Source organism: Odocoileus virginianus, chromosome 7 (assembly GCF_023699985.2).
Source record: "Odocoileus virginianus isolate 20LAN1187 ecotype Illinois chromosome 7, Ovbor_1.2, whole genome shotgun sequence".
NCBI classification, from domain to species: Eukaryota; Metazoa; Chordata; class Mammalia; order Artiodactyla; family Cervidae; genus Odocoileus; species Odocoileus virginianus.
Genome location: NC_069680.1, coordinates 58771046 through 58783173, shown reverse-complemented (window position 1 = coordinate 58783173; position 12128 = coordinate 58771046). Strand labels below are relative to the sequence as shown.

General features: G+C 34.2%; 1 protein-coding gene across 4 annotated transcripts in view; it reads right to left on the bottom strand.

Moving 5' to 3' along the window:
- The window catches only part of TET1 (tet methylcytosine dioxygenase 1), a 138731-nt gene that overhangs the window by 14879 nt on the left and 111724 nt on the right, over positions 1 to 12128 (bottom strand). For 3 of the 4 annotated variants that reach the window (XM_020869895.2, XM_070470744.1, XM_070470743.1), the window contains 5 exons: positions 10395 to 10606; positions 6764 to 6914; positions 6336 to 6422; positions 2875 to 2964; positions 1126 to 1263 (listed from right to left, as the gene is read on the bottom strand). In XM_020869895.2, coding sequence (XP_020725554.2) covers positions 1126 to 1263; positions 2875 to 2964; positions 6336 to 6422; positions 6764 to 6914; positions 10395 to 10606 — 678 coding nt within the window. The remainder of the gene's footprint in view (positions 1 to 1125; positions 1264 to 2874; positions 2965 to 6335; positions 6423 to 6763; positions 6915 to 10394; positions 10607 to 12128) is intronic. The other variant, XM_070470742.1, reaches the window with a different exon arrangement.

Below are 12128 nucleotides of genomic sequence, written 5' to 3'. Positions count from 1 at the left end.
AAGCTCTAGGTATGCACCTCATTGCATGAGCAATAAGACGAATGCAAAGAACAAGCATTGAATAGTACATAAGAATAGAAGGAGAACCAAAACTTAGTTTGACTCTCAACCTAATCCAACCTGATCACTAATAATTATCTCTAATGAAGGAACTCTTGAAAAATGTACTAGCCAAGCAAGATGTTGAATTACTCTTCAGCTAAAATTCATCTGGATGGATTTGTAAAATTTCAACATTTGAAAATAACATTAGTCTCAGAGACCAGAGTCAACATCAGTGAAAAGGCATGATAGGCAAAAAGTTATTTCTGCTCCTTAATCTGTTGCTGATAGACCGCACAGACCAAATAAGGAAAGAAGACTGCATTTTGATGGATCAGACAGTACACGTTCAATCAAAGTGGAACAATCATAGCTCTGTCTTCAAAGAGGCCAAACTGATATAGTTCAGAAATAGAGGCAATCACTCTCTGTTTTACTGGGTTAAGAAGTTTATCTACTTGAAGCAAACTCATTTCTCTTATAAAAGGACTATTGCATGATCTTTCTTGAGGTTTTCTCCTTACTTTAAATATATTTTGATTGATTTCATGCTAGAAGCATGTGATTGTTTTCCATGGCTGTAAACATAACAAGCACATATATGTGCAAATATTTCTTCTAAATATTCCTACAAACTAGTATTAAGAACCAACATTAAAATTTTGGCACACAGTTCCCTCACAAAAACCCTGAAAATGGGAATTCCTTGGTGATCCAGTGGTTAAGACTCCACGTTTCCAGTGCAAGGGAGATGGGGTCCTGTCCCTGGTCAGTGAACTAAGATCCTGCAGCCCATGATGTAGGGGCAAAACAAACAAAAAACCTATGAAGTACAGATGGCAAAAAAAAGAAACATTAAATTGCTTAATTTCCTACCTACCAGTTTGATAGCAGAGAATGGTAGCTTTGAATAACCATGTAGTCCTCCATCCCAACAAACCTACCACAATATATAATTTTAGACATTCAACAAAATATTTCAGGCTGGTTCTATAACTTTTGGGTAGCACTGTTGGTATCAGGACCTCAGCTTGAGAATATGTTGATGGAGTCTTTAGAATTAAAAGCGACCCAGGTACATACCACTGTGCTCCCATTATTCATGTTGTGAATGTCCCTGTGGGGATGGGCACAGAAGTCTAGGCAAGCAGTGACCCCAGAGAAAGGACGACCTTCTTTCTTCCCAAGCCGACATTCTCGGGCAATATGTTCAAGCGCCACCTGAAGAGTAATGAATTACCCACAGTTTTAAGAGACAAAAAGAATCACCTTCAATAAAGATAAAAATCACTTTATGACAAGTTTATAACTTAATTACGCTTATTATTTCAGAGATTTAGATTATCATAATGATTGTGTAGTTTAGTAATTAATATTCAGGGTAAAGAATTTGAGACTACATGAATTAAAATGACAATCACTGAAGGCAACAGGAGGACATTAATACTTGGTGGTGGATAAATAAGAAGAGTAGCCTGAAATATTTCATTAGGAGAGAAGTAACATAGTGCTTTGATCATGCATCCAGTTTTCAAGGTCTGTAAAACCAGTATAGAAAGTCAATTTGTAACTGTTTAAAATGAAAGGTTGGAGAAACACCCTGGTGGTCCAGTGGCTAAGACTCCAGGCTCCCAGTGCAGGGAAGCCAGATTTGATCCCTGGTCAAGGAACTATATCCTACATGCTGCAACTAAGATCAAAGATCCCATGTGCTGCAACCAGGACCCGGCCTAACTAAATAAATAAAGAAGCAAATAAATAAATAAAATGAAAAATAAAATGGAATTTAACAGAGAACTTGTTATTCGTGATAATACAAATAAATATTTTAATTTTTATCTCATATTTTAAAAATATGCACCCCTGGTTATGTTTTTCATTTTCGTTTGTTTATTTTTGCCCTAGTTGCTCTGTTTGCAGGATCTTATAGAACCCTCGCCCTCAGCAGTGAAAGTGAGGAATCCTAACCACTGGACCACCAGGGAATTCCCTGGTTACGTTTAAAAGGTATTTTACACTTATTTTCTAGTTTGTCTGCTATATGATTTACCATTATTTTCTCCCAATGTATGGTTATCCTTTTCTTTTCTTTAGGAAATGTGTTTTCCCACCTCAGTTTTATGGAGATATTATCAACATACATAACATAAGTAAGATTAAAGTGTACAATGTGATCACTAGATACATGTATATGTTACAAAATGATTACCACAGTAAGGTTAGTTAAACATAATTACAATTTTTTGGTGTGTAGAGGTAACATTTAAGACATAATTAAAACTTTTAAGTATAACACAGTATTATTAAATATAGCCAACAAGCTGTGCACCAGGTCTTATTTATCTCATTGCTGGGAGTTAGTATCCCTTGGCCGATATCTCCTGATCTCCCCCACTTCCCAATTGAATTATATCTCATTGTGGATATTTGATTCAATTGCCATGAAAAAAAAAATGAAAGTGAAGTCGCTCAGTACTTTCCTACTTTTTGCGACCCCAAGGACCGTAGCCTACCAGATTCTTCCGGCCATGGGATTTCCCAGGCAAGAGTACTGGAGTGGGTTGCCATTTCCTTCTCCAGGGGATCTTCTCAACCCATGGATCAAACCCGGATTTCTTTCTTTGCAGGTAGACACTTTACCATCTGAGACATCAGGGAAGTCCTCAATTGCCATAATGCTCTTTTTAAAAAAACACTAGATAATTTTTATAACTGTCAATAAAAGATCTACATTGGGGTAAAATTTGAAAAGCAATTTCAGTTAACAAGGACATTGTTTAGATGTAAATTTCAACCATGTTTAAAAGCTCTATATAAGGTCCTAAAACATACCTGGTTTTGAAAAGCAACTGGAGCATACTGCTTATAAATTGGAGCTAATTCTGTAGCCAAACTTTGTAAATTATCTTCCAGGTTTTTTTCCTATAGGAAAAGACAGTCCATAAAAGTTGTTTCACAATTACATATGAGTGATGAATTTATATAACATATGAAAACAAATTATACCTCATTGCTGATATATTCGTTGTTGGTGCACAGTTCATACTTACCCTGATAAGCTACCATGGAAAATGACATGATTGCTACCATAAAATCTAAATTATTAGTCATTGTTATGCTTAGATTTAGTCTTTTGAAATTAGAAGTCTATGTTATCAGCTAATGAGAAATCTAACTGGTGTTAGAGGTAAGTTACAAAGTTGCTCATGTCCAAACAAGAACCATATTTTATATTTATTCAATAGTAGAAGCACTTGAAGTAAATGAAGACAACTTTCCTGGTGGCAAGTGGAGATGTGGAAGAATTCTCACAGTGAAACAAGCGTCTATAACAGAGATGGAGAGCAGCACACATAGGGCACACACTGTGTATCAGAGCCCCACGCTAAGAGCTTCAAATAGAGTAAGCAGGCAACAGGCTGTCTAAATCCAGGGTTTTCTTTTCTACACAGTAATGTCTACAAACTGAGGAAGATATGATAGCACTGTGGAGAAGCCTTAACACTTTATCAAGATTCTGAGGTCTAATGATAGTAGAAACATGGAAGACTTTTTCAAAGGAAAACTGTCATGACAAGAGTAGTAAAAATGCCGCTGGTGACAAGAGGTATGGAGGAGAGAAAGGAGCCTTTAGAAACAATAGTTTGGAAAAACATTGTGATAGTTTTTCAGAGATGATTGTATCCTAAATCAAATCAGAGATTGATAAGTGATCAGTCACAAAAGACAAGAGATGAAGAACTGAAGCAATGAAGGACTTCCGAGGTTTGAAGGTTTCTGTCTCATTTGTGATCTGGTAGATAAGGAAGGAAAACCTTCTTGTGGATCAGTTCACCTCTGGTATGCAGCAAACTATTATAAAAACCAAAGCCACATAGCAATGTAGACATAAGAATTTAATTCTTGAGTGCTTTATAAGAAGACTCAGTCTTGGCAACTGCAGAGCACCAGTGATGATCCTTTTACTTTCCTCCTCATTTCAGTTGGTGTGTTCATTGAAAAGGAAATCCATATACATAGGGTCTGTATCTAAACTGCACTCTTCTATTCATCTGTCTACTTATATATCAGTCACTCAGTGTAGCTTAATTAATATAGTCAGGGAGGTCAGACCACTAACAACAACAACAACAACCCTTCCTGGTTATACTGACACATAATTTGAGGAAAACTTCAGCATTACTATTTAAATGCCTAGTTTAAAGACTTTATTATATTTTATCACACTTGAGATATTGGGTAGGGTAAATTATGTTTTACTGCTAAAAGAATGTTATGAATCATTCAGTGTCACTAGTCAGATTGGGCAATGTTTTATCTTATGAAGTAACATGTCTTGCATACAAATGAATAAAGCAGGTAAATAGAAAAAAAAACTTAAATAGATGATTATTATTGAATGCAGTTTCTTTATCCATATTATAAAAATCCTTACTTTCTAACTGCTTCATTAGAATGAGTGGGTGTATTGGAGATCTCTTATGAGATCTTTACATAATGGGGCTCACACCCTATTATCCCTCTGCCCTTCTCACCCTACACCTTATCTCTCGGGCCATCATCTCCACATCAATGCCTAAAACTACCACCTGGATCACATATTAACCCTGAGGTTCTTACTAATGACCAGATAGCCTCATTTGAATTTCTCTTAAGAATCTCCAAGCCAATGCATCCAAACTGAAGCGATAATCTGTCTTCATATAAACCTAGTCTTGTTTCACCACACCGTTTGTCAAGGAATAGCACCTAGTTTTAACAACCTGTCCAGAGCTACTACTTATCATTTCTTCTCTCACAACCGTATTCTAAGTCACTGCTACCCCTTCTTTGGACTATTCTCATAGCTAGCCTATCTTGCTAAATGAACTCTTGGCCAACTCCAGTCCACAGAGCAGCCAGAGACATCCCATTAGAAAAAAAAAAAGGTATCATTATATTACTCTCTGCTTTAACATTCTTCAATGATCTTCCCATGTTCTTAAAGGGCACTATATGCACCTCACTTTCCCTAGCCTACTGAGCTTCACACTGGTCTTTTCTCAGTTCCTGAAAAGAGGAATGCTTCTTCCTGTATTACAAACACTACATAAACATTACTCATTGTTAATAATAACCATAAGCAAAAACTGATCATTCATTTATTATATGAGTGTTATAGAATATAGCAGCTTCATCAGATAATTATTTAGAAAAAAATAACTTTTATTTTAAGGTTTATTTTAAGGAGGAATTCACATCTCATTATCCATTATTCTGACCTTTGAACATACTACCTTCCATTATCAGGTATTTTATATGTCCTTTTAGTATAGTTTTCTGCCTTAAAGTTCTGATAAACTTCTTGTTAGATTTCTTCTAAGGTATTTTATCTGTAAAAGACAGTTGCTCTCTACAGTGATTTCCCTCTTTTATTACAGTAGATGGGAACTCTAGAGAAAACGAATAATTTTGATTACTCTTTAAAGGGATTATTTACTTATTCTGAGCTTTCCTGAAAGATGTTACATTCCTTGTATCATAGATACAATTAGATTCACTCCTGCTGCTTTATTTTGTGTTTCCTATTTATCTTATATCCCAATTAGATATGATATCTCAGTTAGATATGATATCTCAGTTAGATTTTTTAAACTAACCTTGCTGACTGATGGATTTTTTTCCACAAGTAGTTCAAAGGTTATAAATTATATTTGTATTCATCTAAAAATTTTTAAATATACACTTCTCAAATACGTTTTTCTGACAATATTTAGAGCAGTATTTTCCAAGCTGTGGGTCATGACTCTTTAGTGGGCTAAGAATTCAGTTTGGTAGGTCAAAACTAGAATTTAAAGAAATGAAATTTTATTAAAAAATGTTTTGCTGCATCATAGTGATCCTCAGCAATAACTGTCAGATATTGACTTTTTAATATTTAAATATTATCTTTGTCATATGTAATAAGGCTAAATGTTATTTTGTTATAGTTTTATCTATTCATTTGAAGATATATTTTTCCAAATACTTACCTATAGTATAAAATGTTTTTATACTCTTGGTCACAGCACAAAGCTTGAAAAACACTGATCTTGGACTTAATCACTATCTAAATTCTCCCCATTCCAAACAATCATAAAACATTGCCACACTTAATTTATATAGGTGCCCCACCCCCTCCCATTGCCTACCCACCCCTGATTTGAGAAGAGTATTGAATTATACTTATAGGTTGTTATTTCAATTAAAAAATGTAAGTACTCAACTTATTTAATTTAAACTTAACAATAAGGTTGACTAATTTCTTTGCTCACCATGGCCTCGTGTTCCGGACAGATTGGTTCCGGTTTCATATATCTTCTTTCTGGATTACGTCCTTTAGTAATTCTTTCATAGTAGTGCTGTGGGTAGTAAACTTACTGAGTCTTTGAAATTTTGGCAAATAGCTTTATTCATTGTTCCTACTTTGGCTGGGTATAAAATTCTAGGTTTTTTTTAACAGTGATTCTCTTTAGGGTGAGGGAAGGAGGGAGTCAGGGACAATTGGAATTTGGGTTGATAATTAAAAATTTTACCTATATTATTTAGAATTTTAAACTATTCTCTTATATATATATATACACACATATAGTTACTATTTTGTCACTACGTTCTAATATTAATTTTTTTATAATTTAAAAAAATTTTAAAGAAATGTACTTATATATTAGTAAGTGTAATTACTAAGTAAAAGAACACTTACGTGTAAGGGAGAACTTGGATCAATTCTAAATCTTCTAGGACTTGGGCTTCTACCAAATTTGCAGCCATTGAAATACATACTCCATGAACAGCCAAAAGAGAAGGAAGCTCCACAAGTCTCTGGATCAATTCCTTGACATGTACAGGTACGACTGTAAGATGATAATTGCAAGGGAATGAACTGATAAAGTAGCATAATACCTCAAATAGAACATTTCAGGTTTATATATATATAGAAGCATGGATGGATAATGAAATTATTTTAACACACCTATTTCATTACTTATTTTATCTAAGGTAGTGTTAACAACACAAAGCTAATAATACTTGAATGTAACTAAAACTTAAAAAAATGTTTGTTCAAGATTGTAAATCCAATAAAAGGCAAGAAACCATACAGATCTGAAATATATATAACCTTGTTTGACTTGGAGATATCCAAGGGAAGGAAATAAAGGGTCTGGATTTTAATCATAGATCAGTTTCCTATCAGAAGTTGACAATTATAGCACCTCATTGGATTTAAAAATACAAGCAATTAAAAAGTACATTTTTGAAAAAAAAAAAAAAAAGAATATAGAAATTTGAAATCAGAACTATATTTAGTTGTGAAAGTCAGGAAAATGCCAAATATGAAGGAGGAATAGTTCAATTATTCTAACTTTCACTAAGATAAAACATATACTTTAAAGGGAGCAAAAGATTACAATTATTTAAAAAGAAAAAAAATAAGATGCAAAGAGTATCAAAGAAGAGAAACTTCAAATTGCAGAATTTCAAAGAAGTCAAAAAAGTAGAAAAATGTACTGTGTTTAGTCACTCCATTGTGCCCAACTCTTTGCGACCCCGTGGACTGCAGGCCACCAGGCTCCCCTGCCCATGGGGATTCTCCAGGCAAGAATACTGGAGTGGGTTGCCATGCCTTCTTCCAGGGGATCTTCCCAACTCAGGGATCAAACGCAGGTCTCCTGCATTGCAGGTGAATTCTTTACGTCTGAACCACCAGGGAAGAACAAGAATACCGGCTTCCCTGGGGATCTTCCTGAACTGAGAATGTAGTTTAGCTGTTAACTATGAGACCTAAAATTGTCTTCTTCAGGGGATCTCCCCGAACTGAGAATGTAATTTAGCTATTAACTATGAGACCTAAACTTTTCTCCTAAACAGTCAACATCACCAATGATGAGACAAAAAGACTTTAAAATAGCTCCTAATATTATGAACTGAGTGTAGTATTCTTGCCAATAATTCCTGAATTGAATTGAATCAGGATGACAATCAAAAATTGTCAGTTTGCAAAATTAGCTTGTCCCTTTCAAAAATACAGTGCTATGAAACAGAAAAAAGATAGATAAAAGTACTAAGGAACCCAAAAGACAAAATAACTTATTCCATCAAATCCTAGGTGGGAGAAAATTAGTATGCAGTACACTATAGGAAAGTAGATGATATTTGAATTAGAGAATAGCATTTTATCCAAGTGAAATAGCCTGGTTTTGATAACTGTACTGGGAATGTTCTCATTCTCTGAAGTATTATTTATAAGTAAAAGTTTGCAACTACTTCACAAATTATCCAGAAGAAAGTATAGAAAAAGCAGTAATGATAATGATATGTAAGCTTAAGTGTATTGTGTGATTATTTGTGGAATCAGAAATAATGATTCCACAAATAGGTAAGGTAAGTGGTACATAAGAATTCATTGAAGTATTCTTGCATCATTTCTGTAAATATAAATTTAAAAAAATAGGTTGCATCTACATTGAGTGAAATAGCATAAGACTTATTTGTGAGTTATTGGGAAAAATAAGCTTATATGTACACAATTTACAACAGTTTCTCTATATTAAAGGTATTATTATTATGAAGCCACATAATAAAATAGATATTAAAATTACATGTACATATTTATTGGCATTAGAAAAATAAGTATAATGAAATGATTTTAAGCATAAAAAAAATACTCTGGAAGAAATACGAACAATCCTGTGAGGAGGCTAAAGTGAAGTTACACAGTCATGTCAGACTCTTTGCGACCCCTACCTACCAGGCTCCTACCAGGCTCCTACCAGGCTCCTCTGTCCGTGGTAAGGAGGTTAGAGAGGGCATATTTTATAATTTGTAAAATGACATTTCTTTTTTTTAAAAAAGAGAACTTTTTGAGGAAAACCACACAAAACACTGTTGACGAACACAAACACTTAAACAAATGAAAAGAAAAATCTTTTAATGGGATGTAAGATTCAACTTCAGAATAATGTCTGTTCATTCAGAGTTAATGTAATCCCATTAAAAATACCATTAGATTTATCTTAAAACTAGACAAATTGATTATGAAGTTCATTTGAAAGCAGAAGCATTTTTTAAAAAGCCTTGAAAAAATAAGAATGGTGAGCTAGTCTTACTAAATATTAAAATGTATAATGCCTCTACAATTTACAGAATTCATAAGACAGAGGACTTGATTTTTTTATAAAGTTAGTATTTCAAGTCAAGGGGGAAAGAAGAACTCTACCAAGTAGAGTTGTGATAAATGGAAAAAAGAATAGAAATGGATCTCTTCTCACTTCTGTCCAGCATAAATCTTAAATGATTTCTGTTTGAAAAATTTCTGATTTCAACAAGAAATAAAAGAAAACATGGGTAAATTATTCTAGAGCTCGAGTGAAAGAAAAATGGTCTTAAATATCACTAAAAATTCAGACATAGTAAAGGAAAAGAGATATAATAAGTGACATTAAAAAAATGCCCTGGGACTGTAAAGAGATCCAACCTGTCAATCCTAAAGGAAATCAGTCCAGGATATTCATTTGAAGGACTGATTCTGAAGCTGAAACGCCAATACTTTGGCCACCTGATGCAAAGAACTGACTCATTTGCAAAACATTAAAGCTAGGACGAGAAGGGGACGACAGAGGATGAGATGGTTGGATGGCGTCACTGGCTCAATGGACATTAGTTTTGAGTCAACTCCAGGAGTTGGTGAAAGACAGGTGGGCCTGGCGTGCTGCAGTCCATGGTGTTACAAAGAGTCAGACATGACTGAGCAACTGAATTGAATTGAACATATATAACTAAGTCAATTTGCTGTACAGTTAAAATTAACACAAATTGTGAATCAACCATACTTCAATGAAATTAAAAAACTAAAAAACAAATGGCAGATGTTCTTAGCCATATGAAAAAATATTCAGTCATAATATAAAAAATGCAAATCAAAAGAAATTTAAGACATTTATCCCCTATTAAATGGGCAGAATTCAAGTTTGACTACAATGAAAACTATAGAAAAATGGATATCCTCTTACATTGCTAGAGAAAATGGAATATGGTACAATTCCTATGTAGGAGCTGATTCTTTATAGAAAAATCTCTCTCTTTCAGACTCCAGGGTTGAGAAAGATCAGGTATCAAAAATGGAAACAAGCAAAGAATTAAAGAAAAGATCCTAAAATGGCCTTAACTCACTATGAAATAAAGTCTCTCTCTTAAGCAATGTTCATTCTTTTCAGTTGCATAATACCTAAAATTCTGTCCTCACCTATTATATATATATATATGTCTACTACTTGGTAGTCAATTTAACAAGACATAAAACTGATGTTAAAACAGTACAAAACAGATTTGATTACTTTTCATTGAGCGTGCATCTTCGGTCCGTGGGATGACCATTGTATGACTTGAGACTCTCGGTAAGCTGCGAGTACAGTTTGTCAGCCATCGGGAGAGGAATGCCGTCCCACACCATGATGAGCACCACCATCACAGCTGTTGGACAGTGGTGGCCTGTACGCTGTCGAACCAGACAAAGAACTTTCTCTTCGTCGCTGCTTCTTCTTAAAACCTGCCAAAACAGAATGTATACATTTATGGAAAACAAGAAACCTAATGTCAAATGCAGTGGATATGGCTTTTAAAGTTCTTCATCACTACATTCTAGCTTTTTAAACTTACTATTTCTTAAAGATTTGAGGCCTATAAGGCCTTTAGTTGTTAGATTAGCTGCCTCCACACAACTCATCACAGGATATCCAAGGTTACTTGACTAATAAATAGGCTGAACAGAAATCTGTGGAAACAGTTTGTGTTTTATTTCACTGTTGACACAGTACTGCAAAACAGACAACAGAGAATCCCATGGAAAAGAGCCTAATTAACTCATCTGCTCTTCCATAATTGCCACAACAGGATAAATCTAGCTAAATGGAAATAACCTAGTACTCCCAACATTAAAAATAAGCTCTGAGCACTGATATTTAGCATCTGAGAAAAACTATGGATATTTGCCTAGGGCAAATGGTTTTGCCATATAAAAAACAATTCATACGTACATAAAGCAATATTTCTGCAATTTTTTTCCATGCTGCCACAGATAGTTATCATACCCATCTTAAGATTAAGATGTTCCAGCTGACAGAGAATGCAAATTATAAGCAATTTGGAATATTTAACCATTTATCTTATGCTGCATCATACACATGGGTTGCTAAAAAAAGATTCCTAAGTATTTAAAATACTGTGGTCCTACTGTTTATTTTTGTTAATTACATTTAATTACTATGCTTAAAACTTCTTCCACATATCGCAAATTACAGAGAGACTAATTAGATCAATCAGTATGTAATCAGTAAATGATGAAACTGCCCAACCCTGTGAGGACAATGGAGCACCCAATAGCATAATTAATATTCCATTTTTGTTGCTACAATATTACAAAAACTTGAGATGAAACTTCTTAAGATGTTAGTTACCCAATATCACTTTCTTCTGTCACTCCAGATGGTTAACAATCATTGCTACCAAGGCATCCCTTGAGTAGAGTTGGCTTTAGGACCTTCCCCCTAAACACAATTATTTACATTAAAAATTTTTTCTATGTTTTTATGTCCTTTTACAGCCAAAAAATACATTTGCTTCCAAATAAGCTCAAATGCAAAATGATATTGTATCAAACAAAATCACACCACATAATCTTCATGCTGTCAAACCAACAAAGTTATAGTGATAGTCTTTGTGTAGGAAATGCTAAAATGCTATTTATTCATTGTATTTGTGCCTTTTCTAGATCTTCCATAGCTCTTTCAGTGAATGAAAGAAAATTAAGCATAATGAGTCTCTAAAAGTTTCAGTAAGCTGCTTAAGTATCACTGTGTTATGGGTATTTATGTTCATCCAAAATTCATATAATGAATCCTAGATCCAAACAATGGTATTAATAGAGACTTTGGGAGATGGAGATAATTAGGTCATGAGGAGGAAGCCCTCACTAATGGCATCAGTGTTCTTATAAGAGACCCCTTTGTCTCTTTAGCTCCTTCTACCATGTGAAGACATGGAGAAAAAGGACCCACCAATCATGCTGGCAC